The following is a 27,938-nucleotide window of genomic DNA, read 5'->3' on the forward strand; positions in this document are numbered from 1 at the left end:
GCGTTAAACCAGCCAATACTCAACCGGATGAAAACTGTGTGCCAGGAACGTAGACAGATAATAGTGAGAGCTCTGGCACAAAGGAGATAGAAGAAAGCCACGATGCGGGCCAAGGGCATGCCAGAGCCACCGTGGAAGGGGGCTTCTTGGGGAAGAAGATGCAGAGGTTGGGGCTGATGGGGCCGGCTGAATGATCGAGAAGAAGGCAGGGATGGCTGAAGGTGGGGAGGGTATAACCAGGGCACAGAGTGAAGAAGCCACGTCGCGAAGGATATATGGCACTTCCGCCCGTCCTCGACCACCCTGTGGGGAGCCGGATCCCTGCACAGAGGGCCCTGTCCTCGGCATTCTGCATGTGTGGCTCTCCTTAGTGTCCCTCCCCCCCGGCCCCCCGCCATGTGCATAGTGGTTGCCACTCCTCCCGCACATCCCCTTTGTGTGACCCCTCCCCCGGGAACCCATCTACCAGGGGTCATCGGCCCACGCAGACGTGAGTGTCTTCACCGACAGCGTGGACCTCAGTGTGTGACTCCCACAGCCTGTCGTTTGTGTGTTAGCTACTTCGGCATTGTTGTCGTTAAATACCCCAGAGAAGCAAACTTAAGGGAGGACTTGTGCTTGTGGTGTCGGAGGGTTCATGCACTCGGGCATAAAGTCAGAACGGGAGAGCGCTCGTTTCATGGCAGACAGGATATGGAGAGTGCGAGAAAGGCCATGCCTCGGTGGCCTACTTCCTCTCCTGAGTCTCTGTCTCCTAGCGTTTCCGGAACCTCCCCGAACGGCGCCACCAGCCGGAGACCGAAGGGGTGACACGGAACCTGCGGACACATCTCCTGTCAGGCCCTCCATCGTCCACGTCTGCCTCCCACACTTCGTCCTCGGCTCCCAGGCGGTAGGGATGGTCTGGAATTTCGCTCACAGCTCCCATGTCTTGATTGTGTCAGGGCACCGAGAGGTGGCTGAGAAGCACTCCGGGTGCTGGATGAGGGGCTGAGCAGGAGGAAGATGAGAAACCTTTCCACTTACGGCACAGGCCCAAGGCCGGCTCCATCTGCTGCAGACTCACCTGCCATTAGTCAGAGCCTCTGTCCACGGTCACCCCTCACCTTCCTTGAGTTGTCCCGAGTGTTCCCTCGGCTTCCTGCGGCTTCCTGCTCATGGGGATTGTCACTGAGAAGTGGATAATGCTGTCGGGGTTATTAACAGTAGCTAAAGATTCCCTTTACCTTATCTTTTTTTTTTTTAATGTGTCTGTTTTTCTAAGAGAAAGCCTTTCTCTATAGTCCTGAATGGTCTGGAACATGATATGTAGCTCAGGCAGGCCTGGAACTCATAGACCTCCCGCCTCAGTGTCCTCAGCGCTAGGATTACAGGCGTGTACAACTACAGCTGGGTCAGTGATGGTCTCCGTGCTGTGTTCTTCTTTTCTTAATACACAGTCAGGCTGAGTCTTCATCACGTGGCCAGGCTCCTTCCCCACGGAGGGTGTTGTGTGCCTTTGGCAGCCGAGAGCAGCTCCTGTGGGTTGCGTTCTTCCGGTTTTGTAAAGTCCTTTGTTATAGAAAAGAGGTTATAGGCATGGAAACTGAGGCTGGTGCGCATGGCCTAGCAACTGGCCTGTGGCCTGCTGGTGTGTTGGTGGTCACCTGGGCTTCAGCTCTGCTCATCTAGCTTCCCCCCCTCTCCCCCCCTCCCGGCCCCCACACACTCTGGCTGCTGCTGTCCTCCTTTGCCAGTCGCTTAGAGGAGAGCCAGGTTATATTCGGAAAAACCTGTTTGTATAAGCTAGCCTTTCGAGATGAGATCATAAACTGTTCTCTACCATTCAGTTCAAGAGGCATTTATTTTATACCCCTCTGTGCTGGAAACAAGATGTACAGGTGACCAGCCCAGCCTTCCTGAGAATCGGAAGCTGATTAAGTGCATGAAGGAATACTCGAAGGACTCATTGAAGTTCCCTGATGGGCCATTCCCAGATACCTGGAGATGAAGGGGACCATTCAGGTGGCTCTGGAGGACTCCAGGTGGGAAGGTGGATGGAGCCAGCATCCTAGCCACGAGACAGCGGAAGTAGTGGTCCTGAGACAGGAAAATGCATTGCCGAGGAACTCAAGTAGCCCTGATAATTGGGGCGTTGAAAGGGCAGGAACGGGAGTTAAGACTCGAGAGCAGGCTGAGACCAGAAGGCGGAGGCTTGTAAGACTTTGACTAGAGGAAAAGGGATAAAATGAGTTTTCAGTGGAGTTACTTTATGCACACCAGTGCACTGACACACTAACACTTTTTAAGTAACGGTCAATCTTTATGCAAGAGTCTAGGTTTGAACTACAGAAGCAGTATTTTTTTTTTTTTTTTTTGCCCACCTTTTTGGCGGTACTGGGAATTGAGCTCAAGAGTTCCAGGCTTGCCAAGGCAGACTTTTTTTTTCTACCCCTTGAGCCACATTCTTGGCCTTTTTTGCTTTTTTGCTTTTAGTTTGTTTTTCAGATAGGACTTTATAAGTTTTTCAAGGTCAGCCTGGGATTAGTCTTTCTACCTCGGCCTCCTCAGAAGCTGGGATTACAGGCATGCACCATCCCACCTGGTTCTGAAATCATTCCTTGTAATCAGGTTATTTTGCATTTTGAATTCATGCTTTTCTCGGCTGTTTAAACTGTTTAGACGGCTGACAGTAAACATCACAAGATGTATATCATCATCCCAGCCATTCTGAGTACTCTCACAGCCTCAACTTCATTGAAATTCCGAGGATGTGGATTTATCAGGAATAATTACGGCCTGCCACAGACAGGATGGCTAAGAGGTTGTGAGCTTGAGTGCCGCAGGTGCATTTGGCCTTCGAGGTCTGGGCTTCTGTACAGGGGGCCGAGTTGGAAGCTGGGACAGGAGTGACCAGTTCTGGGATAATGGAGTTAGTACCGCGCACAGGGGCACTCTGACCCACATCTGGAATGCCCAGGATATGTGGGGGGGGGGGTGGGGGTGGTAAGCAGAGGGATTTTCCAACCCCTGTCCCTCATCACCGCCAAGACTGACCCGCCCGCCGCCCTTGTTTGATTCATCATTTGGTACGTGATGCGACAGACATAGACTTCTCCTGTGCTTCCCGTTGGCTGCCTGGGCCTCCTGGTTGTGGTGATGATTCTGTATAATCCACAAATGAAGTTATAGTCAAAGTCCTCTTGGGAGCTGAAAGGTTCCTCCCCTGATACTCATTCGGATCTGTGTTCCTTCTTGTGCTGGCTCCTGTGGTTCTGAACACACCGGAATGACTAGCATAGGCCTGGCCTTAAGAAGTCCATCTGGGGGCCGGGAGGGAGGGAGCCAAATGTGCACGAATAGCACTCTAACTCTAGCTGGGGGGGGTGGCAGGTGTCCTGCTGCCGCCGTGCTTGGTCCATCGTGAAATCTTGAAGGAAAGAATGAAGAGAGAGAGAGAGGGAGAGGGAGAGAGGGAGAGAGAGTTGGGGTGGGGGGGGAGAGAAGAGAGAGAGAGACAGATGCAGTTCTGTGCCTGCCATTTAAAATCCCTGGGGCTGCTGAGGACCTAAGATCTCCGCGCAGCACGGTGACTCCCCAGGAGACCGGAAGCTTTCACTCTGACCTCTGACCCATCCTGGAAAGTGTAGGCACACCCACACTCTTGGTCTCTGGTTCTCGGCAGGTGGGCGGCAGTGGCTGCCCACCAAAGGCAGCTCCCATAAAAGAACCCTCTGCAAACAGACCGCTCTGCAAACAGTCTTTCCATCTTGCCGAGGGTTCAAGGTTAACCCCAAGAAACAGCTCCCTAGCCCCAGCCTTTTAATTAAGCCTCTGCGTTCACGCTCCGAAGTTCATTAAATCATCCTGCTGGGTGTCACCGCCGCCTCTTGATGTTTGACAAAGCCTGCTCGCTTTGAGAAATGGAAAAGTACAAAATGAGGCTTCCCAGAAGCTCAGAGATGCCACGGCTCCTCCTCGGTGCCCTGCGGCTCCGATGCCACAAGCCCCCGCTCCTGTGGGCAGCCACCCCAGCTGCAGAAGAGAGGGCAAAGGGAGGGGCTGGCATTTCCTAGTCCCCATCCTTGACATGGCTGTAGTTAAGAGCTTGGCCTCACCTAGAGGAGGACCCCGAGCTCTGGGTGCTAGAGGACAGGGCCGGTGGGCTAGCAGGTGCCACAGGTGGTATGCTGAGCAGGACCACAAGGACGCACCACTGAAGAGGGGCCTCCCGAGAAACGAGACTCCCCCACACAATGATGTGAGGATTATAAAGCAGGGATGAGCCGCTGGTCTCCATTGCTGGAATCTTTGAAGATACTATCTTTTATTTACTTATTTATTTGCTTTTCCTGCGGTCCTAGGGTTTAAATTCAAGGCCGCGCTGTTGTTTGGCAAGCGCTCCGTCCCGTACGCGGTGTCCCTGGCCCTCTTGCTTTCAGTTTGGTTTTTGGGTAAGCCCTCATGCCTCTTCTTGGGTTGGCCTGGGACCTGGGCTCTCCTGCCTCCCGCTCTGCTCCGCGGAGGCCCCTCTTCCCGGGCCTGTTCCTGGCCTAGCCCTGCACTCAGCCCCTTCCGTGATCAGGTACTCCTTTTTGATTCTGGAGATCAAGCTCTGGGCTCAGCTGTTGTGATGTATTGGTTCCCTCCCTGCTGTCAGTCTGTGTGTGTACATGAACCTGTGTGTCTACACGTACACACTTACACCTAGACAGTTCTGTATGGAGGCGTCTGGTCTGATGAGGCCCCGCCCACGTTTGCGGTCGTCAGTGCCTGCCAAGTCCTGGAGCCCCGCCCTTTCCTTCCCAGCACTGGAGACCGCCATGCCATCCTCCCACCGGCCACCTTCCACCCGAGGCTTGGCCCTGGCGCACACGGGCAGCCGCAGCGGAGCTGTCAGTCTCACCTCTACGGAAATGAGCTGGCGTTCCCAGAGCGCATGCACGCACGCACGCACACACGCACACACGCACGCACACGGTGTGTTGCCCCTTTGGTTTTATGTGCTCCCTCATTTCTGAGCTTCCCTCTGCCGCCACCTTTCCCCCAGCCTTCCTGTTTCACACCCTGCCATCCTTCCCTGACACTCCGCGTTCCGTCCTGGGGTCCCACAACCTTTCACAGCGTTTTAGACTTGCCTGCTTTGCCGCTGTGCTCCACATTCGGAAGCTCTCTGGGTTTTGATGAGTGCTTCAGGTCTTGTATTCTCCGTTACAGTATCGTAAAGAACGATTCTGTTGTCACTACACTTCCCTGTGGTTTGCCTCTTCAACTCTCCCCTTTCTGTGAACCCTTGGCGCAGCCCTGATCCTTTTACTGTTTTTCTAGTTTTGCTCTTTAAGCTTGTTGCATAATCAGAATCACAGGGCGGCCGAATCTTCACAGTAGCTTCTTTTACCTACTGATGGACATCTGAAATCCATTCAGATCTTCTGGCTGCCATAGCTAATTTCTTTGTTCTCACCGAATACTATTCTGTTGTATGGCTGTGCGAGTTTTTTTGGTCCATTCTACCATACAAGGAAACATTGGTTTATTCCAGCTTTTGTTGATCATGAGTAAAGCCACAGGTCTTGTTCCATAGTCTTGGGATGCAGACAAGTGGTAATCAGTGCTGTTCCTACCTGTTTTTCTATCTATCTATCTATTTATTTGGGCGGGGGGTGCTTGTGTTGGAATTTAGGGCCCTGCACTTAAAGGTGTTCTATCACTTGAGCACACCCTTGGCCTGCCTCTACCCCTGGGCGGTGGTCCTTAGCTTTTTTGCTCAAGGCTGCTTGCACTCTTAGCACTTGAGCCCCACTTTTACTTGTAGCTAGCTCTTCATTGGTTAATTGGAAACTAGAGTCTCATGGAGTTTTCTACTTGGGCTGCCTTTGAGCCACAGTCTTCCTATCTCTCCATCTTCGTTCTTACTCTTCAGTACTATTCTGGCTACTTTTGGTCTTCCTCCCAACTAAAGAAACTTTAGAACTGGTTTGACCACATCTACAAATAGCTTGCTGGAATTTTGATTGGGATTACCTTGAACCCGTGGGGCACCCTGTGAAGAAGTGCCCTCTCACTAATGTTAAGTATTCTAATTCATGAACACAGTGTAGAACTCTGCATCTATTTGCATTTGTTGTGGTTCTTTTCACCAGAGTTTAGACATTTTCCGCAATCAGACTCTGTATTAGGTTTGCATTTTTTTTAAATGTATTTATTACATTTATACTTAAGTACTTCACATTTTGGGTGCTGTTGAAAATAGTACTCTTTGTTAACTGTCAAACTCCATTTAATCATTTGGGGTATAGGGAAAGTACCTGACGTGCATATTAATCTTGCATTTATGACTCTGCTGGAGTTGCTTACTCATTCTAAATGAGGTTGATTTCCTTTTCCTTGAATTCTTTGGTGCTTTCGACATAAATGATCTTGCCATCTGTAAACCAAAGTAATTTCATTTCTTCCTGCTCAGGGTCTCCTTTTCTTTCCTTCTCTTGTCTTTCTGCACTTGGTGGGCCCACCAAGGGGAAGCTGGTCAGAAGAGAGAGTGCCTTTCTCAAGGGCACATGTGAAGCGGGAGTAGCTCACTGCTGGCTCCCATGCATTTTGTAGTGTTCTTTAGCAAGTTGAGGAAAATACCTTCTGCTCAATTTTGTCAGACATCTTTTGTGCATCAGCTAATATGGTGTGTTTATGTAACTTTTCTTCTTCTTTAGCTTACTGGTATGGTTTGGTTTTTGAATGTTGAACCAGCTTGCATTCCTCTCATAGCATAAACTTTCTTTTATGTTGTTGGTGTTGATCTACTAATATTTTGTTGAAGAAGTCTGCAATCTACCCATGAGATACTGCTTCTGTTTTTCCTTCTTCTCTCCCTTTTCATTTCTTTCTCTTTCCTTTTCTCTTTCTCGATCCTTCTTCTTTCCCTTCCCCTTCCCCTTCCCTTTCTCTCACCCTTCCCTTTCCTTTCCCTTTTCCTCTCCTCTTCCTTTCCCCTTCCCCTCCCCACTTCCCTTCCCTTCCTTCCCTTTCTGGTAGTGTGTAATGGGGCTTGGTTTCAGTGTCATGCACTTAGTAGGCAGGTGCTCTACCACTTGAGCCACACCTTCAGCCCTTTTTGCTTTAGACTCTGTTTTTAGATAGGATCTTGTAATTTTTTTTTTGCACAGGTCAGCCTGGATTGCAATCCTCCAGCCAGTATTCTCCTACGGGCACTGGTGCGGGTCACCACACCAGCTGATGGGCTAAGATGTGGTCTGGCCTTAAACTACATGGTTCTCATCTCTGCCCTCCACAGAGTTGGGATTACAGTGTGAGCTGCCACACCCAGCTTTTATTCCATTTTGTCATGGGGCAATGCTGGCCTCGTGGAATGAGGAAGTGTTCCTCCTGTTCTGTTTTCTGGAACAGATTGTAGAGAATTGGTTGTATTTCCTCCATGAATGTTTGATACAGTTCACCTGGACCCAGTGCCTTCTCTGTTAGAAGGGTATTAATTATTGATTCCGTTTATTTTACAGACATAGGAGTGTTCAGATGATGTATTTCCCCATGTACATGTTTTGGAAGTTGGTGTCTCCCAAGGAATTGGCCCATTTCATCTAAGCTGTCAAATAAAAAGGCAGAGAGTTGCTCGTAGTATTTCTTTATTTTCCTTTTAATGCCCACAGGATCAATCGCAATGAGGCTGCTTTTATATCTGATATTGGTCATCTGTAGTTCGTTGTTTCCTTCACTGGGAAGTGTTCTCCAAACACACGTTGGAGCTCTTTCCAGATCCTGCTTGGCTGGGTGTTGAGGGGTGAAAATGCAGCCTTGTCTGATTGATTTGGGAGAGGGGAGGAGGGACGGGAGGACTTGCTTTGTCCTCACCGAGACACAGCCTCCAGGAAAGCACTGGGGTTCAGGTCTCTATCTCGGGTTCTCATCCTGAGTGTTTCACAGCAGGACTCGGCATGCAGTGCTGGTTGGGTAACGGCTGGCAGCTCATTTTGCTCTGGCTGCTGCTGTCACTGAGAGGTGTCCTGTGGACCGGTCTGCTGGGAATGCAAGTGGAAGTCAGGTGCTCCCAGGCTGATGTGCTGGGGGTCAGACCCTTGACTGCCGGTGTCCCGGTCCTCCAAATGGGACCTGCAGCGTTTTAAGCCCCAGGCTCTACGGTAGCCACCCCTCCCTCCGGAACAGACTCTGCCCAGGGCTCCCAGCGCCATCTTGAAAAATCCAGCCGCTCTGTGATTGTGCTCTTGTGGCCGTGTGCGGGCCAGTTTCTCACTCTGCTTATCTGATTTTGGAAGGCTCTGCTCTGACCAACGGGGGCCTGAACCTGCACAGCTCCGTGAAGAGGAAGCTGGAGGCGGAGAAGGACTATGTGTTTGACAAGAGGCTCAGGTACAGCGTCCGCCAGAATGAAAGCAACTGTCGCTTTCGAGACATTGTCGTGAGGAAGGAAGAGGGGTTCACGCACATCCTGCTGTCCAGCCAGACCTCGGATAACAACTCGCTGACGCCCGAGGTAGATGGAGGAGGCGGGCTGGAGGGGCGGGTGGCCGTCAGCCTCGTGTCCTCTCCTGTCCTCGCGTCTCTTGCCGGTCACGGTGTCACACAAGGAGCGTCAGCCCCAAGCCCTGGGGGGACACAGCTCCGGGGTGCTTGCTCCAGGAGGGAGGTGCTGTGTCCTGAGCCTTATGATATACTTAGATGATGGTTCTCGCCTGGGGTCGTGGGTGTGGCAGGTCGGGAAGGAGGGGCCCTGGTTGATAGTCTTAAAGCGTGGGGTCCTGGGGTTGCTGTTGGCCCTCCTTTGAGAATAACGTCTGGGGGGACCCTCCTCCTCCAGCGCTCTCCGTAGGAGTAGGCTGTCGGTAGAACCCGGGGATTTGGGGGCGCGGAGCACGGGCCCCGCACGTGCTCACACACCTGGGAACCGTGTTATTTTAAGCTCATCATGACGCAGTCACACGAGGCCGATTCAGCTTGGGGTTTTTGTTTTTGTTTTTTTCCTACTTGACTACGTTTTTCTCTTTAAAGCCTGCTTTAAAAAGGCACAGCGTTTTCCTTCGCCAAACCGCGCGAAGGTGACAGCGTCTCCCCATTTGTGAACTGCCTGGGTGGAGCGCGCTGTGTGGCAACTGTTACCCACGCACCCCAGAAGGGGGGGTCGTGTGTCACTGGTGGGAGGGGTGCGCCTCCCCCGCCCCCGCCAGCGGGGCGATGGCGGATGGGGGGATTCCGTTGCTCGTCGGCGGCCGTTTGCTTGGGGATGGGAGGAGGAGCGGAGGAGCCACGGGTCCGGCCCCTTCTGCGGTGTCGGCCCAAGTGGACTGGCCCCGCGCGGGCGAGCTGGCCGCCTGGCTGGGGGGCCCCAAGAGAAAGGCATCGGACGGTGTTCAGGAGCCGACGCAGGGTCTGGAGCCTGGCCGGCCCGGGTTTGGGGGCCTGCCCTCACCACCATTTCTGTTACCCCGGAAAGTTGCCCTCCCTCTCTGAGCTTCCTCGGGAAAACAGCTCGGCGCTTCCTTGCGCGATTAGAATCCAAGCCCGGAGTGCGGCAAACAGGAAGGGGAGGGAACGCTTCCTAACTGAAGTTCTCTCTCTGCTCGGGTGTGTGGCGTTGGTTGGACTGGCTGCACAGGTGGAAATTGAAACATGAGTGGATGAACTAAACTAGATCCTGAGGCCAGTGGGTACATGTTGTGATAGTTTTCTTGTCTGGGGTGTGGCAGAGAACTGGGAGGTTGACAGAAGTGTCCCCTAAGGAAAGAGCCAGCACGCGAGAGGAGTCCCAAACGTGATTAAAAGCTTGTCTGCTTCTTTTTTTTTTTTTTTTTGCCAGGAGAGGACTCTGAGCTGTCCCCCATCTCCCGGCACCTCCAGGGCCACCCCCCCCCCCCGTTAATGTCATTACTGGCACCCCCGGGGACAGCCCCGCCACACTAGCCCCCATCTGCCTTTTATTTTATGCCCTCATCCAAACTCCCCAAGGCATGTTAACTTTCTTTCTCTCTTCCTCCCTCCCCCCTTGTTTCCTCCCTCCTTCCCTCCCTCTCTCCTTTCCTCTTCCCTTCTTCCCTTCCTCTCTTCCTCCCTCCTTTCCTTTTCCTTTTGGCACTGGGATGCACTCAGAGCCTCAAGCTTACTAGGCAGGAGCTCTACCATTTGATCCATGCCCTGTTTTTTTTATTTATTTTTCAAATTATATTTTTATTATCTTGAAGTAGTTGTACTAAGATGTTACCGTTCAACACATCTGTTTCTGAGTTCAGTGTGTCTCGATTACTGTCACCCCGTCATCATTGTTCATATCCCTCCCAACCCAAGGCCTTTAGTTTCTGTTCTAGGTAGAATCTCTGGCTAACTTCATCCAAGCCAGCGTTGAACCATGATCTTCTAAGGTAGACCCTTGCCTCGGAAGTAGCTGGATTGTAAGTGTGTGTCCTCATGCTTAGCGTCTTGCTTTCTGCTCTATTTACTTCTATTTTTTTTTTTATCAGAAGCACTGAAATCCATTTTATCCTGGGCCATTGTGATAACTTGTTGATAACTCTGCCTGCCTTTGCCCTTCAAGCTCTCTAGTCAGTTCTTCACAACACAGGGAGGACGATGAGCTGTGGAGACAAGATTCTGATCCAGTTGCCCCTTTACACACACACACACACACACACACACACACACACACACACACACAGACACCCCCCCCACCCCAAAGCATATGGGTAACTTCCGACCACTCAGGACCATCCCTCGGCCTGTGAGGAGACCGGTGCAGTTTGGCCGCGTTTTGGTCTCTCGCAGCCCTGTGCGCTGCTGTCGCTCTGGCTTTCCTTCACGCCGCGCCTGCCACAAGGCCGTTGCTTGCGCCCGCCCCCCCAACTACACCCGCCTCCCTCTCTTCTCTCATGGCTGCTCTTTCTTCAGGTCTCAGCTTGCCCATCACTGCCGGATGAAGTCTTCCCTTCCGTCTCTCTTGCGCCAGCGTCCTAGGCACCAGGCACACCTCCCTGTGGAACCTCAGAGTTATTTATGGACATGTGCTTTTGTGATACTGTATTAAAAACCTGATTCCCACCCCCTGGAGGGGATAAAGACCACACATCCTCTTGGGTTCAGGAGCCATGTGTTCTATTCCACTCCATGGAGGGCTTGGAGAGGAAAGTACTGCGTTAGCTCTTAAGGGGTTATGTTAGTTACCTTTCGCTGTGTAACAAATTGCCCTAGACTGAGCATGTTCAAACATGCTCAGACAGCAAGAACTGACGATTTCACAGTCCCCGTGGGTCAGGAGCAGGGGCGGGGCTTGGCTGGACACCCCCTGCTCAGGGCTGGCCCCACTGCCGCTGGGGGCTTTGCTGGGGTGGGGGTGGGGGTGCTGTACTTCCAGGCTCACCAGTGTGGTGTTCGGAAGGCCTCACTGGCCTGTAGAATCAGTTTCCAGCCACACGGGCCTCAGGGCGACTTCCTCCAGAGCAATGGCTCCGAGAGAGAGAGAGAGAGAGAGAGAGAGAGAGAGAGAGAGAGAGAAGATGGCTAAGCCGGAGCCGGGTTTACAAAGGAACATCCCAGCCGGGCACGGCGATGCATACCTTTAGCCCCAGCTACTCAGGACGCAGAGATCGGTAGGGCTATGGCTTGAGAGGAGGCCCCTCGAGCCTCCCGGTGAGGGCTCGGAGGATCTGGGGCTTGGGAGAGGCGCCCGCAGCTAGGCAGGGACTTGAGGGAGTTCCTGGGGAAAGCCGTTGCTCTCGAGATGGGCCTGGCCGTCAGCCAGTTCAGAGGAAGGCAGGGAGGACCGGCCGGTGGCTTCCGTCCCAGTCTCTCCGCAGGCCGGAGGCTGGAGGACGTACAGGGAGGAGGCTCCCTGGCAGATGCGGCAGCCAGGAGGTCTCTAACGAGGGCGATGGACGCAAAGGCCACCTTCAGGACTTCAGAATGCACGGCCATCTGCGGCCGTTTGTTGGTGTCCCATGGCAGAGGCCCCTAAGGCAGCAGCGGAGAACTAGGTCTCCTGTGCCACAATATTCTAGAACGATGCACTAGAGGGAAAGAATGGGGAGCAGCTTCAGAACATTTTACCTTAAACATGTTACATTTGGGGTTCTTCAAGAGGAGGGAACCTCAGCTCTCTTTTCAAATTAAAAAGGCAAAGGGAAGGCATATAATTTTTCCTCTTTCTTGTTCGTTTTAGTTAATTAAACAGTTAATTTTGGGGTCAGGATTGGGGTTTGAACACAGGTCCTTCTCCTTGTGAGGCAGGAACTCTACCGTCTGAGCCACGCCCCCAGCCCTTTCTGCTTTTGCAAATTTTTCAGATACAGTGTCACTGTTGCTCCAAGCATTGAACTTCGGTTCTCTTCGGAATTACAGGTATGCACCCCCACGCCCAGTGTTGGTCTCACTCTTTGCCTGGGCTGATTTTGAACCTTGGTCCTCCGCATCTCTCACGTAGTTGCAATTACAGGCATGAGGTCCCATACCTGACCCTAGGTATAAATCTAAAAAAAAAAAAACACACACACACAAAAAATGTGAATCGTGCTTTTGCTGTATCAGTAAAACACACGCTTAGCTTTAATTCCCGAAGGAGGTGGCTGTCTTACATGGCGATGTTTTCACTAAATGGCCGAGCCTGGCCTTGGGCAGGGGCTCCTCTCGGAGTCAGGCTGGGAAGCCCAGCTCTTGTCTTGGTGGCTGGCTCTCCTTTATTTGCCTCTCAGAGCAACAGAGTTCACATACAGGTGAAAGTGTGTCTATTTCTGGAGGCAGATGGATCAAAGCGTCCACAAGACAGTGGCCCGTTTGCTGTGTTGCCGTCGGGAATGTACATCTGCGCTTTGGACCCTGTCGTTGCGCGCGTCTTCCCCACCCAGCAGAGCTCGGGCCCGGAGAGTCTCCGTCGTGATGCGCGCGCCTGGCCTGCCTTCTCCACCAAACACGCCCGTGTCTCTAGGTCCTCCTGCAGGACACAGTGGAGAAAGGTGACGGGCTGGGGTGTGGAGGTGGCGCTGTGGCTCCGCTGGGTCCCGCGGAGTGGCCTGGGGCAGCTTTCCTCCCTTCTCCTCGTCAGTGCAGCGCGCGCCAGACCCGGTGCGGCTCTGCACCTTGCAGGATCTTGCTTGGGATTCAAGGGGAGGCGCCGTTACCTGCTGCGGTCCTGGTGCTCCCTGAAAGTGCTTCTTTGCAAAGAATTCGTCTCCAAAACATTGCTCTCAGAATGTCTCCTCCAGCCCTATTGAATCAGACAGAACAATGCTTTGAAAGCCTGTTCGCGTGTTGTCTCTCTCTTTAGACTCTAAGCTCGGTCCAGGTAGGCGTTGTTTGCTTTCTCCTTCCTTCGCTTCTGTTGGATGTCATGATTGAGATTTATTTCATCTTCTCATTCATTGTAATTCATGTGTTTTAAATTGTATACACGTAGCAAAGTGTAAATGAGGTGATCCCATCTATACCACTCCCAACACAGATAACCTTTGTGTGTTCTTCTCTAAAATCCGCCCCCTCTCATCTTAGACAACATTGTCCTGGGTTTTGTAGTTCCACCTTGCATAAAGCCCCTCCTTCAAAGTGGCCACTACCAGTATCTGGATTGTATTAGTTGGTGCTTCCTTGCTGTGACAAAGCACCTGAGATACACAGCTTAAAGGAGGAGACGTTGGTTTTTTGTCTCGTGATTTCAAAGGTTCTAGTCCACGATCACTCGGCTCCATTACTTTTGATCTTGGGGAACATCTTGGCAAGTAGTGTGTGGTGGCTTAAAGCTGCTTCACGTGAACCTCTTGGTGTCCAGGAAGCAGGGGTGGGGGCAGGATGGGGAGAGAGGGGGAAGGGAAGGGGCGAGGGGAAAGGGGGACCCGCTGGGATTCCATGCCACTTCAAGGGCACACTCCCAACAAGCCAACTTCCTCCCTTGAGAAGGCCCCACCTCTTAAAGGTTCTCCCATCCCCCGGTAGTGCCAGACTGGCAGCCATGTCTTTCATTTAGCACTTGAGCGTTCTGTGTGCGTTTCAAATCCAGATTAGAGTTTGGATACATTGCAGTTTGGATATTATATATTCAATGATTATTTATAGTCAGATCTCACACTGATTTAACACCACAGTCTTCAGTTTCTTTGCTGAAGTCTGTTGTTCCTTATATATCAGTTTTCTTCTTCTTGAAGCACATCCTTTTCAGTTATTTTCGTGAGAGTGGTAAATTTTATTGTGCCGAAGATGCCTACTGTTTACCCTCACCTTCGAGTTGTAGTTTAGCCGGGTGAAGAATTTGACAGATATTTTTCTTAGTGCCTTGAAAATTATTTCCTGTTGTCTTCTTCTGGCGTTTATTTCTGCAATTTTAGAATGATGGCTTCCAGTCAAATGTTTGTCCTTTCCAGTAAGCTTTCTTTTGCCCGAGAATATATTTAAAGTCTCGTTTCGTCCTTGCTGTGGTGAAATTTTAAAGTGGTATATGCTGGCATTCGTTGATGGCCGTTTCTTGCGCTTAGCTTTTGGTGATAGTTCTGGAGTTTCGGGTCTGTGTAATGCGCACTGTTCTTCCTCCGGGTGGGAATCCCCACGGGCTAGGCGTGTGTTAGCTCCCATGCCAGGGGGAATGAAGCTCGCCCATGGCCGTACATCATCTGGATGGGCCCAGGGTCGCTGTGGGTTCCTTCAGCATAGAACAGAGGGGAAGAATCGTGTCAGAGTGATGCCGAGCGAGAAAAGAGAATGACGCAGCTGACCGCAGCTGACCGCAGCTGACCGCTGCCGACCGGGAAGGCGGGGCCAGCGGCTAAGGAAAGGAGGCGGCCTGTGGGCGCTCTAGAGGAAATGGTATTTCTCTGAAGGCCTCCGGAGAGGAGCGCAGCCCTGCGAGGCTATTCTCCTCCTTTTCCTCTTTCCCTGCTGCCTTTCGCCATTGTGGCTTCCAGAAGAGATTCAGCACCTGTTTTAAACCTTCTTGACTTTGGCTTGTCTCTGCCTTCTCGCTCATATTTCCCATCCCTGTCGCTCTGTTCTAGATTCAGGGCAGTTGCTTCCGACTTTTCCGTTCTCTTGCCCACCCTTTATCTCCATGTAATCTCAGCAGGTACCCAAGACCTTATCTTCTGTATGAGTTTCCCCGCCTTAAATCTATTTCTCCCATTTGCTCTCATTCTTTCTTTCTTGTACACACAAGTCCTTTCTTCTCTTTGATTACTTTAAATCGTTTATGTAGCCATCTCTCTTAGATCAATATTACAATTATTAAAACCCTCCCACTTATTGAGTGTGCCGATTTGTATTTCCTCAAGTGCTTGTGATTTTCAACGGTGAGCTCATCTGTAGAGAGATTGTTTTCCCCGTGCAATTCTCATGCAGTCTAGGTTTCTGTTTCTCTCCAGAGTACTTTTCCATTTGTTTCAGGGAAATACCTCAGGGATATCACTAGCCCATGTCCAATTTCCATGTTAATTTTTTTTTCAACTTGGGGATTTCTCTCCTGTCTGGTATGATAACTTAGAACTTCCAACTCCACCGAGAGCGCAGGCTTGGAGTTTGAGGTTCTCATGGGAAATGGTTCCTACCAGACATTTGTGTGAGCAGCTTGTTTGACTGCAGTGCAGGTGGCAGGAGGGGCTCTGCCGGTGGATCGTCCCGGGGATTCCCGCAGAGCTTCCTGTTCAAGTCTGTGCTTTTGTACCTCGCCTTACTGCCATGTGTCACCCCGAATGTGTTGTCCAGGCTCCCAAGAGATTGTGTAGATGGCAGGGACGGGGACTTCTGCAAGGTTGCCTTTGGGAGTCAGGGAGTGGAAGGGCTGTAACGGGCCAGTTCACCCAGCATCCGGCCTTGGAGGTCCAGCAACATGCCTTGACCCGGGCACTGTGTGTGTGTGTGTGTGTGTGTGTGTGTGTGTGTGCACTGTGTGTGTGCACTGTGTGTGTGTGTGCACTGTGTGTATGTGTGCATGCACGCGCCATGAAGCCCTGATTCCATCATGGCCTCTGCAGTCTGGGGAAGGCTCTGCCTTCCTCATGCACTGCAGAGCTCACAGCTTGCTGCTCCCACAGCCAGACTGTGTGCTGCTCCGTGGAGAACCTTCGATCAAAGGCCAGGTGGCCTTGGGGCAGCAGCCTGGCCCACACTGTGGCAGCCTGGCTAGTCCTCTTCTGAGATTGGGAAAAGACTTGCAAGAGTTAGCATGCAGTGAAACAGGCCACCGTGGAGCGTTCGCTGGATGCCAGACACTGTGTCAGGCGCTAAGAACAGAGGGAGGGATACAAGGAGCATCTTTTGTGTCACTGTTTAGATCGCAGTCCAGCATGGTACGGTGTTCCCTGCAGCCACATTAAGAAAAGCAAGATGGCCTGTGTCCGAAGCTCACTGTACCTCCCAGGAATGTGAACCTGCAGAGGGCCGGGAGCCATACTGTCTCTGTCCTTGCATTTATTCTTCATGGTGGTGTCGTCGTGGGTGACTTGGATCCCCTACTTAGGTGACCCATGTGTCTCGGGCTCTGCGGCCAGTACACGACAGAGCCGCACTTTGGGCCAGGTGCTTGTGACTCCAGCAGGACCTTAGCCCCTGCTCAGCCGTGACGCCAAGCCCACCGACAGGGACCCTGTGCAAGCCACGCAGAGGTCTCGGGGTGAGCTGTAGGGGAATGAAGCTGAGAGAGGGCCGGTCAGTCTCACCTGGGCTGGGCACAGGGCTGTTTCCCCACACCTGGGAAAGGGCTCAGCCGGCCAATGTTGAGAGAGGATTTGCAGAGATGGACAGGAAGAGAGCGACTCCCCATCCAGACTCCCAGACCTGAGCCAGCGGTCACCGCTCGCTCACTTACCTTGGGGAAGGAGTGAGAAGGTTCTGGTTTTGATACGGTTTCTTCCCATGGTCTAGACATGTGTTTGTCGCATTCAGGAGCGGCTCCCTACACAGGCAGGGACAGATTTGCACCCTCCCTGTCCCGCGGGGATCAGGCCTCTAGCGGATGCTCAGGGTAGACATTAACATCCGTGCGGATGCACGTCTCCCCGCAGATCATGAAGGAGGTGCGGCGAGCTCTGTGCAACGCGGCCACGGACGACAGCAAGCTGCTGCTCCTGAGCGCCGTGGGCAGCGTGTTCTGCAGCGGCCTGGACTATTCCTACCTGATCGGCCGGCTGTCCAGTGACCGGCGAAAGGAGAGCACTCGGATCGCGGAAGCCATCAGGTGAGCTTTGGGGTCCTGTCCGGGCTCCCCGATTTAGTAAATAATAAAAAAAATACAAGCTGTTGGGTTAAATGGGGATTTCACACTCGGTACAGAGGCCATGCCAGGCTAGTCTGTGTCTGTGCGTGGGGGGGGTGGGTTCTGAGGCTCCCTTCAGTGTGAAGCCTCGCTCCAAAGCACTGACATGCTTCCCTTTGCAGAATTCTTTCCAGAAGGGGCATGAGAAGCTTGGGTGCAGTGAACCCCTTTGGCCCCCAAAAGTTATGACTGTGACTTCCTATTGGGAACCTGTGAGGATGACCTTACTTCATAGTAAAGGTCTTTGCAAACGTAATGAAATTAGTGATCTTGACACGAGATCATCCTGGATTAGAGTGAACACCAAACCCAAAGAGAACTGCCCTCCCTATAAGAGGAGAAGAGAAGGATCGTGTGGGATCCCCATGCCCCTAATCCCAGCTACCCACGGGAGGAGATCAAGCGTGGGAGTTTGGTTGACTCTACAAGTCCCTCCCCGGGTGTACGCGCATGTGTGTGGGGCTGGGCAATCCCTTGTGCAAGAAGGTGGTTGTTACTACCACAGAACCGGATGGTTGTTTGGACATACAGTGTCCTTGATCCCGCACAGCCTGTGGATGCCTCTTGTTCTCCTGAGAGCTCCGCAGGGAAGAGCACGTGGCCCGGGCCCTCCTGAGCACTACTCCCACCCAGGCTTTGTCATTGCTTAGAGAGGAGGCCCACGGGACTGGGCCTGGCACTCCTCTGCATATGTCGGATGAGAAGGCGTGGGAGAGCTCAGATGACTCATCCACCAGCAGCCTCCCTCCTGGATGCTGGGCCCTTGTGGGGCCAAGGGAGGTGTGCACACTTGCACTCAGGACCGTGGCCTGAAGGCAGGCTCAGAGTAGCGTTCAGGAAGGCCGGGAGGGCTAGCGGCCACCTGAGCTCAACACCCACCTCCACGCCCACTTGCGGTGCGGCTCTGAGCTTATCATCATGTCCAGAAAACAAAGGCCATCAAAATGATAGGCCTGGCCTCACGGGTGGGTTGCTAGGGCAAAGAGCAGCCAGACGCCCTGTCTTGGCTTATTTCTGGCACGCGCTAAGCACCTACAATAGGTGTAAAGAGTGATTACCGTTACTGTGATAGCTGTGACTTCCAGTGCCGCAGTTGTAGTTGAGCTCAGTCTGACTGTGGCGTGGCCTCCTGGAGACTCCGCGGGGGTCCTGGGGCGATGGTCACAGTGTACACTTGGTGCTCGCAGGCGGCTGTGTGCCTGTGACAGTTGACCCGGGAGGACTTTCTTCCGCGGCTCTGGTTCAGTGGCATATTTGCCCAAGGTGAGGTCGCACATCTGCATGAGCAGAGACTTGCTTCTGCATCCCCAGGAGCCAGTGTGAGTGATCACAGGCCACCGTGACGGACATGTGTGCCACCCACAGTGCCACAGTGATGGCAGTCCAGTTGCCACTCCCTGGGCATCAGGAACTGCGCGTGGCCTGTGTGGACAGTGCTGCGGACAGTATCACGTCTCACACACCCCTGCGAAGAGCGGCACAGGTGTTTCCACGTTACAGAGGGAGAAAATGAGGTTCTAGAGATGGGGCAACGCGTCCAAGGTGTCTGACCACTATTGAGGACAGAATTGGAATGTGACCCCACATTCTGTCAGATTCTCAAGTTCCTGTCCCTTCTGCCACCAGCATCTTGGTCGGGCAGGAGCCATGGAGGGCTTGGTGGCAGAAGACACTGTGCGAGCCAGGGCCACCCTGATGGCCTGAGGTGCTGGGGAAGGTGGCGTGCAGTCTTCCCAGCCTCCCCTCTCCCCGCCCCTCCCCCGCCCCCGCCAGTGCTCTCAGCTCAGGTATCTGAGCCACAGCTCTGTAATGCAATATCCTGTTTGCTGTTTGGCTCCAACGTCCATGTGGCCTTGTGATAGAGATCTGCTGCCTGAGGTGAGAGAGAAAGGCTTGGCGGGGGGGCATTCATATCATATTTTTATAGGAAGGAAATGAAATGAGGGGCAGGTTAGAATGAAGCAGGAGCAGCCGGGGATGGGGGTGGTGCTTTGCATGCCTGAGCCACCCTACTCTTCTGGGGTCCTTGCTGCCCTTAGAGAGCGTGTGTTTAGGCTGGAAACCAGCGTGAACGCTCTGAGCTTCAGAAGGAGAAGGGTCCCGAAGAGGCTGAGGCCCGCCGTTGATTCTTGGAAAGCATCAGAGAGGCCCACCTGCGATCTCCACTTGCAAGGCTGATTGGATTAACTGCGGACTCCGTGGTCGGAGAGGTGACCAAGGCAGATGGTCCGTCTCAAAATGGCCTGGAGGAACTCCGTACTGAGTGGAAGATTTAGCGTGATCAGCCTGTCTTTCCCAAGACCGAAGTCTAAGATTGTGAAATTACATAAAGACCCTCGGATGAGAATCACCCAAGCCTCACTGAGTGTTTCAAGGACTTAAACATAAGCCCCAAGTCCTCTACATATTCTAAATTGCATTTGTTAAAAATAAAATATAAGCCAGTGGCCACCACTTAACCTAAAACCTTAGAAAGTGAAGCCTGGACAAAGCTGAAAACCAGACATGAGGGCCATGGTACCAAGACTTGCATTTTGTGTTTTCCCCTCCTGGTCAGTGGTAGTGGGGCCAGCCATCGCCAGAGGGCTTCCACCTTCCCAGGCTGCATGATGTTGCAAGCCTAGGTTGAAGCCGCGTACTTTCACGATGACTCTGTGTGGATCCTGAGGTATTCCCAATGCAGAAGAACGCAAGGCAGTCTTCTCATAGCTGTGTCCGATCCTACCATGTCACAATGGTGCCCTTGTCATTTCATCGTGGTTGGAGGGAGGAACACTGTCAACTGAGATGGCATAAGTCTTCAGGATATTTGCATTAAGTATTAGCTGCTAAAACAAATCCCAGATGTAATGGCTCAACTGTGGTAGTAATTGACTTCTTGCATATATAAATCTAAACTAGATCTCACCAGTCAGCTCCTGGCTGTCCTCCAAGCCATGATTCATGAACCCAGGCCTTTCTATCCTGTGGCTCTACCAAGGTCTTCCAAGACTGCCATGTTTATCTAGGTGACTTGGCTTGGAGGACTTCGTGTTGGGAGGTTATGTGTACCTTTAAACACTTCACGTGGCCCCTGCTCACATGCTGCTGGCTGGCATGATGACTTGACCACAGCTGCCTGTAAGAGAGGCTGGGAAATGTTGCCTACCAGTAATCTGGACAATAAGAAGGGAGGGAGCACAGCTCCGGTGAAGTGCTGGTCCATGTTTGCCCCAGCAGTGTAGTAGTGTTCACGTTCTCCTTCTGGGATGTGTGTACTTCTTCAGTAGCTGCTTACTGAGTGCCAGTTCTAATATTGGTAGACGCCAGATAATGCCCCTTGTTGATCTGTGGTTGTCCCTATGGAGTTAAAGGACTCAAAGACAAGGAAGCAAGCGAGTCATCAGCAGGGTAATTTCAAACTGCGATATTGCTTGCAAGACCTCTCAGAGGCCTTCTTGGCCTCTGTACAGTGAGCAAGGTCAAGAGTGACACGAGCCAAGGAAGATCAAGGTCATGAGCATCTGGATTTTATCCTTGTCAGTGCTTGGTAGCTGTCAACCTTCCATCTGAGAGTACTGAAGAAGGCTGGCTTTACTAGACGCCTTAAAGCTTTTCTCCACATCCAGGTGAATATTAACATTTTATAGATGTTATACAGCACTTAAGGGAAAGGCAGATGAGATTGTGGCAGGTGGTTCTGCTTCATAGGTACAGATGCCTGCTGTAAGCTTGCTCAGGATAGAAGGGCAGGCCAAGGAAAGGCTGACCTAGCCATGATGGCAGAAGCCAAATGCCATGAGAAACCCAGCATCCTTCCTCAGTGTTGGACAGAGCCATTCTAACATGACACCCTCCAAGACTCAGTATCCCTGGAGGTTATTCAGAATCAGATCATTCCTGATGGGAGGAATTCACAGATGTCATCAAGCACCAACTCCTGTCGGCCACCCGAAGCTTCAGTTTCCTCTTCAGCATCGCCAAAAGTGACCGTGAATCCCAAAGTACAATTCCTGCAAGAATGAGGAATGAGTGCCTCTTAAAGCCATCTCATTCCTTGGGCTGGTGGTGTTAGAACCTTCTTTGTTTCTTAGAGTTGCAGTTTGCCTCTGTGGAACACCTCCCTCTGGTTCTGCTCCCAAACTGTAATAGTCTGGTCATCTTCCTTCAATGGGTACAGCACTGTTGATGTCTGGGGTGTCTGTAGAATTCGCTGTTCTAGTCGTGGCGATGGAAACGGGAGTGTCAAGATATCAGGCGGGACCTGGGTGACAGGGATGCGTGGCCGCCTTCGTCGGTCCCCTCTGAAAAATCCTGCAGCCTGGTGGGTCTGTGTCAGGGCGGGTGAGGCCTTGCCTGTCCCCGCTCACCTCTGACGACTGGAATGTGCATCGTAGCACATGGGAGAATTAAGGGGTGCTGGGGGCTTGGCAGTCTCAGGCATCTGCTAAAGAGGATCTTCTCTCTCCTGCAGGGACTTCGTGAAGGCCTTTATCCAGTTTAAGAAGCCCATCGTGGTGGCCATCAATGGGCCAGCGCTGGGCCTGGGAGCCTCCATTCTGCCCCTGTGTGACATTGTGTGGGCCAGCGAGAAGGCCTGGTTCCAGACACCCTATGCCACCATCCGCCTCACGCCAGCCGGCTGCTCCTCCTACACCTTCCCCCAGATCCTGGGTGTGGCACTGGTAAGTGTCAGGGGCCACGGTCACAGCAAGCTGGGTGGGGTGTGTGGTACTTACAGGGGCGCATGGGGAGTGCCGACTGCGCACCAGTGCTGGGCGTGGTCCCTGAGGAGGGCAGCTGGACAGACGTGGAGCACGAGGCCCAGAGGTAGAAGGACTGAGCAGAGAGTGAGCTGGGCAGGACTGGGAATGAAAGTTGGGGAACATTGAGTGAGAGTGGAGGAAAGGGAGCCAGGGCTGAGGCACGAAGGTGGGCAGGCTGTCCCCCCGAAATGAGTCTGCCTGGGGGCTGACATGCCACCCTCCAGGAGTCACCCTAGGTCATCAGGTGACAGGCCCGAAGGCCAGACTAACTCCACAGCCCTGCAGAGTGACTTCCTCCCTTCCACTGCAACACATGGCTGTTGTGAACCGTTCTTCCTTTGGAGTGGACTCCAGGGTTTCTTTTTCTTTTTAAGTTTTCTTTTTTTAAAATTAAATTTTATTGATAAGGTGATGTACAGAGAGGGTATAGTTACATAATAAGGTAGTGAGTACATTTCCTGTCATATTTGTTACACCCTCCTTCATTTTTCTTTCCCTTCCCCAGTTCAGATAAGCATATATACAATATCCAGTGTACCAGAATCATATACAGTGACTGCAGGTGGGGGGGTGTAAATGTCACAACTAATGTACTACTAACATTAGTAACAATAATAGTCTCTTCAGTAAAAAAAAAAAAAAGTAGCCTCCTGGGACAAATGTCTGCACAACTGCGGGGCCAGGACCACATGTTTCATTACACAGACTTAGATACAAATTGTTTTAGATGTCAAGAATTTCTGAAGCATCCTCATTGCTACTTTTGTGACTTGACTGAATCATTTAACGTCTTTAAACTTTAGGCTCTATTCTGATAACTGAAAGCACGCATGCACACATACATGTGGCAACTACATAATGAAAACTTAATTATGTTATTAATATGGAGAAGATAACATGACATCCTACACAATTTCATAGAAAAGTCCATTCTGTGCATATTAGATAACATAATGAATTCTACTGAATAATCAACAAAAATATTGTCTCTAAAGTAAACATAATTGTCTGCTTACTGAAAAAATAGTCAATATGTTTAATGACATTAACAGCAAGATACACTTAGAAATCAGACTACTCAGTAAATTTTTAATTTGTCATTGAAATCAGTTATTTTAGACTATGTCTCTTTCAAAAGTGTTACATTTGATTTTAGATAATCAATCTCTTGTTTCATGTGTACTTAAAGGTAATCTTTTCTTTTTTTTTTTTTTGCCAGTCCTGGGTCTTAGACTCAGGGCCTGAGCACCATCCCTGGCTTCTTCCGGCTCAAGGCTAACACTCTGCCACCTGAGCCACAGCGCCCCTTCTGGCCATTTTCCATATATGTGGTGCTGGGGAATTGAACCGAGAGCTTCATGTGTAGGAGGCAAGCACTCTTGCCACTAGGCCATATTCCCAGCCCTAAAGGTAATCTTAATGGCAAAAAAGAAATGATAAAATAATGGCATTCACAGGGAAATGGTCAGATCTTGAACGAATAATGTAGAGCAAGACAAGCCTAGAGCACAGAGGACAAAGGCGCATGGTCCCCCTGATATGTGGTTGTTGGAGGGGGAGGGGAGAACAGTAGAGATCATGTCTGTAAAACAACAGACTTCTTTTCAAATGGTATTTCTACATGTTTTGGTCAGCGACTTTACATCATGTCTCTAAAACCAAAAAAATTACTAAATAAACATAAAAAGGTCTAGGATAGACCTGCCAGGAGCACAATAAATAGCTCAACAGCTACATACATATGATTATCTAAGATGAGGCTAAGCAAAATGAACTCCAAGAGATGGAAACAGGAGGATTTTACTGTTGACTCCAGAGTTTCTGTCCACTTTTCCACCCTACTGGAAGGACACAGTGCCCCTACCCTGACTCCTGATGGGTCGAAGGCAGCCCCTCCATCCCATAACCATGGTGACTCTCATCCATCTAGTGTCCTGAAATCTCTTCACAGTTCTAACTTATTCCTTCGGCCCCTTTATATTTCTGTCCGCCATTGGGCTCGTCTTCCTTCATCATGTCGATGCCCTGGTCCAGACCACGGTGTGGCCTCACCCATGAGTGTGGCTCCAGACACGGGAGAGGCCCGAGGCCCGGGCAGACGCGGCTCCAGTAGACACAGTGCCCCCCGGAGAGTTTTAACACACGCTGTCGCCCATGCCCACTTGCCGTCCGCCCGGCGTGCTCCCCGCAGGTCCCCGTCTTCCCGAGGAGCTCAGCTCTCCCCTGCCTTTGCTCTTTCAGGCCAACGAGATGTTGTTCTGCGGGCGGAAGCTCACCGCCCAGGAGGCCTGCAGCCGAGGCCTGGTGTCCCAGGTCTTCTGGCCCACCACCTTCAGCCAGGAGGTCATGCTTCGGGTCAAGGAGATGGCATCCTGCAGTGCCGTGGTGAGTCCCCCCCCCCACCCCAGTCCCCCAGTGCTCGCCCTTACGCTCGGCTCACTTTACAGAGGAAGCCCCCCCAGCGTGGAGGGACGGGTTGACGTTCCGGAGGGCATGTGCCCAGGATGTGAGAGGTGGAATCAGCGGGTGTTGCCCAGCGTCGGTCCAGATTCTCCATGCTGGAACAAAAAGGGGCTCCGCTGAAGAGATTCCTCAATCCGGGGTAGCGTGTGCTGCTTTGAGAATAAGTCCTGCACACACCCCAAAGCACCAAACACCTGTAGTCCCCACATTTCCTCTCTTCTGCCTACCTGGCATGTCTAAACGCCGCTGTTTGGCTCTGAAGATGCATTGAAGAGCAGATACATAGCACCTCTGCAGAGGCGCCAGTTTTTAATGAAGTGTTGATTGTCTCTCGCACCAGTACCTGAGCGTGGGAGGGGACGGTCCCGCTCTGGCTGGAGCGCGTGGGCCTCCTGTTGAGAGACGGGGTCTCAGGAGCTCTTCTGCCCGAGCTGGCCCGGGACCACGACTCTCAGCCTCCACGTCCTCAGTAGCGAGGGTTACAGACATGAGCCGCTGGGGCCGCCAGCTATGACTAACGGTATTCCTCATTCCTATGAGTATTCAGTGATTATTCCACTGGCGTCAGTATCCGTGCAGCACTGTGACCGCTCAGTACTATGAGGATCACTGCCTTACTAATCCTTGTTACTGTAGTGAGTACTCCAGTGATTCCTCACCTACCGCGGGAGTTACACCCCAGAGGCCCTCACGCTAGGTGAAAATCCGCAAAGGATCAGCGTTATATAGTCATCCCCCGCTATATGGCGGATTGTCACCTAGCACCGGGTCTCTGGAACCCAACTCGCGCGATAGGTGAGAGATCACTATTTACATACGTATTTTTTTTAAAAGCCCGTGATACCGTGCAGCCGCAGTAAGTGAAGCGCGATACAGCAAGGGGCGACCGTATATATCCTTATTACCACCCATTGCTACGATTACCGCTGCATTACGATCGTTGCTCTGATGACGGTGGTATTAGTCGTTCCTGTGATTAGCACTATGCTGCTGTGATTATTATTGATCGATGCAACTTTTGTGTATTCTGGCAGTGATGATGATGATAATTGCTACTGTTATTATCACTCGTTAGTACAACGATTACTACTGCTCTTGCTACTAGAAGGGGCCTTGCTGTCAGGGTGGGTTATATGGATACGTTGACGGCCATTAGTTATTTCATCACCTCACTCTGTGTTTCCAGTGACCCTGAGCTAGGTGTCATTGTTCCTGACACACTGTGAAAATGATGTTTCTCAGACTTGTAACACCCACAGCAAATGGTACTACGGTGATGTCCCTTGTGGGTAAAAGGCGAGGCTCTCGTGGCCTAGGGTACCATCGTTTCCCACCCTCCCTCCAGTCTTCCTGGCGATGGAGGGCTTACTCTCTTGACCACTGGAAGCCGTTCAGCCAGTGCTGGAACCCAGAACTGGCCCGCCCAGTCCACGTGAGGTGGGCCCTTCTCCCTCACAGACAGACCGAGGCCTCACGGGCCAGCACATAGTCCCAGGACCGGCTCACCAGGCTTCTGCGTTCCCTTCCAGGTGTTAGAGGAGTCCAAATGCCTGGTCCGGAGCTTCCTGAAGTCAGTACTGGAAGATGTGAACGAGAAGGAGTGCCTCATGCTCAAGCAGCTCTGGAGCTCCTCCAAGGGCCTGGATTCCCTGTTCAGCTACCTACAGGACAAAATCTACGAGGTCTAAGGGGCCCTCGCTCACCTGCCCCTGTGCTCACGGACACCCGACTTCCAGCTTGGCCCTCTGTTCTGGCCATTGGAGCCCGGGGTCTGCCCCTACCGAGCGTCCGTCAGGGTGTCTCTTCACACCTAAGGTTGTGTCCATTCCTGTGTTTGGTTGTTCCTCATTGGTTTGCTTTTGTTTAACGGGGGGAAATTGCAGCACACCTGACCTCCCCACCCCCCGCCCCAACTCGCCACAGAGCTCTCGAGGGCTACATCTTCCCAAGGCTCTGTCAGGTTCTGCTGTCCTTTCCCTGTCTGCCGGAATGCACCGTTGTGGTCCAGGAGGGGAAGACCACTCTCCCTTGTCCTTCTGACTCAGGCTGTGTCTACACAGTGCGTCTGATTTAGAGGCCACCAGAGCTCTCTGGTTTAGTGCAGATTTGTGTGTGGGGGTTGGGGGTGTGACTGTCGTAGGGAATTCACAGACCAGCGAGCAAGCCATTGTGTAGACGCGGCTTCAGTCTCCTCTCCAATGCAATTCTGTGTGACTATTAGGGCTTTGGTCTTACAACTGAACTGAGCGATTTACAAACCCAGATATTGTACATTTAGAAATGTTTTGTTAAATATATATTTTTAAAACAGTGTATGTGGAAATTCTGATAATTTATGTGTATTATATGTAAAGCTAGTTTTGGAGAAATACGAACTACTAGGAAACTTTTTTCTTTATTTGGGCTTATTTATTTATTTTTGTTTATATATTATGATGTCTGATGTTCACACAGATCTTATTTTCATATTGCCCTGGACCAAATACCATTCAAAGTTCATGCCGTTTGGTGCACTCTAGCAATGAACCACATAGAAAATTCACTTAGATGAGAACAGAAGGATTTCTAAGGACGGAAGGAATAGACCTGCATCAGGCCCTCTGAGTGTAGCTGTAATGTCGTCATACCAGTTCTGAAGTTTTGTTCTTAGGAGAATCATGGGGGAATCTTCTTCTCGCTTGCCGTCTTTAAGGAGGCAAAGGTTTTCTGCCAGTTGGTTGGTCCCAAAGCAGACCCAGTCCCTCGTGGTGTGTCCCTGGAGAAGGAGGACAGGCCCTCTCTGGGGATGGTCCATTGCCCAGGATGAGATGCTGACTGACCTTGAATGACCGAGACTGTCTCCCTTCTGCAGAAATCAGTCATTTCTGGTTTTTGCCTTCCAGAGAAGTGGGAAAGATATGGATACATCTTTACTTCTAGCTGTTCATTTAGACGAGCAGTAGCCAGGAGGAGGTACCTTGCCCCAGTGCCCCGAGCAGCAAGGGTCTCCAGCACGGTGTATGGACCACTAGCCTAGAGTCCATGGACCTGCTGCAAGATGGAGAGAGGGGCTCAGTTTGGGTTTGGTTTGGGGTTTGGGTCGGTGAAGCACGGTGTGAGCATTGAGGCCGGAGCAGTGAAATAAGGGACCAGCTCTGCACCAATAGGAAATTGTTAGGGAGAAGGGATTGTCCCCGTTTTCAGTTTGTTCTCTCTCGTCCTCTTCCTCTGAGTTGCCAGTATTTGCTTGGTTCTTTCATGGAAGCCCTGGAGTGCAGCAGAACGAGTGGGGCACAGCTGGCAGAGAGGAGGTAGCTGCCAGGGGGAGAGCCGGGGTGAGCCCACCCTGCCTCCCGCGCTCCTTTGGTCTCTTTTCCTACAGGTGGCCGGCTGCTCTGGGCAATGTAGCGAGAAAGGTTGCATGGTCCCAAGCTTTGAGTTCAAGGAACAGTTGAATGTCCACCCTAGAGCAAGAGCTATGTCCCTTTCAACAGTGTCTCTCCCAAAGCCTTATGGTTTGTAAGACGCCCTTT

At 51.8% G+C, this 27,938-nt stretch overlaps 1 protein-coding gene across 1 annotated transcript in view; it reads left to right on the plus strand.

Annotated features, from left to right (window-relative positions):
- The window catches only part of Cdyl2 (chromodomain Y like 2), a 91,642-nt gene extending 64,480 nt beyond the window's left edge, over window positions 1–27,162 (plus strand). The window contains exons 3-7 of the mRNA XM_048355064.1: window positions 8,265–8,482; window positions 16,968–17,140; window positions 21,672–21,882; window positions 24,205–24,348; window positions 25,956–27,162. Of these exons, the coding sequence (XP_048211021.1) occupies window positions 8,265–8,482; window positions 16,968–17,140; window positions 21,672–21,882; window positions 24,205–24,348; window positions 25,956–26,114 (905 nt within the window). The 3' untranslated portion in view covers window positions 26,115–27,162. The remainder of the gene's footprint in view (window positions 1–8,264; window positions 8,483–16,967; window positions 17,141–21,671; window positions 21,883–24,204; window positions 24,349–25,955) is intronic.
- The last annotated feature ends 776 nt before the right edge of the window (window positions 27,163–27,938 follow it).

The sequence above is a fragment of the Perognathus longimembris genome, chromosome 10 (genome assembly GCF_023159225.1).
Source record: "Perognathus longimembris pacificus isolate PPM17 chromosome 10, ASM2315922v1, whole genome shotgun sequence".
Taxonomy (NCBI): domain Eukaryota; kingdom Metazoa; phylum Chordata; class Mammalia; order Rodentia; family Heteromyidae; genus Perognathus; species Perognathus longimembris.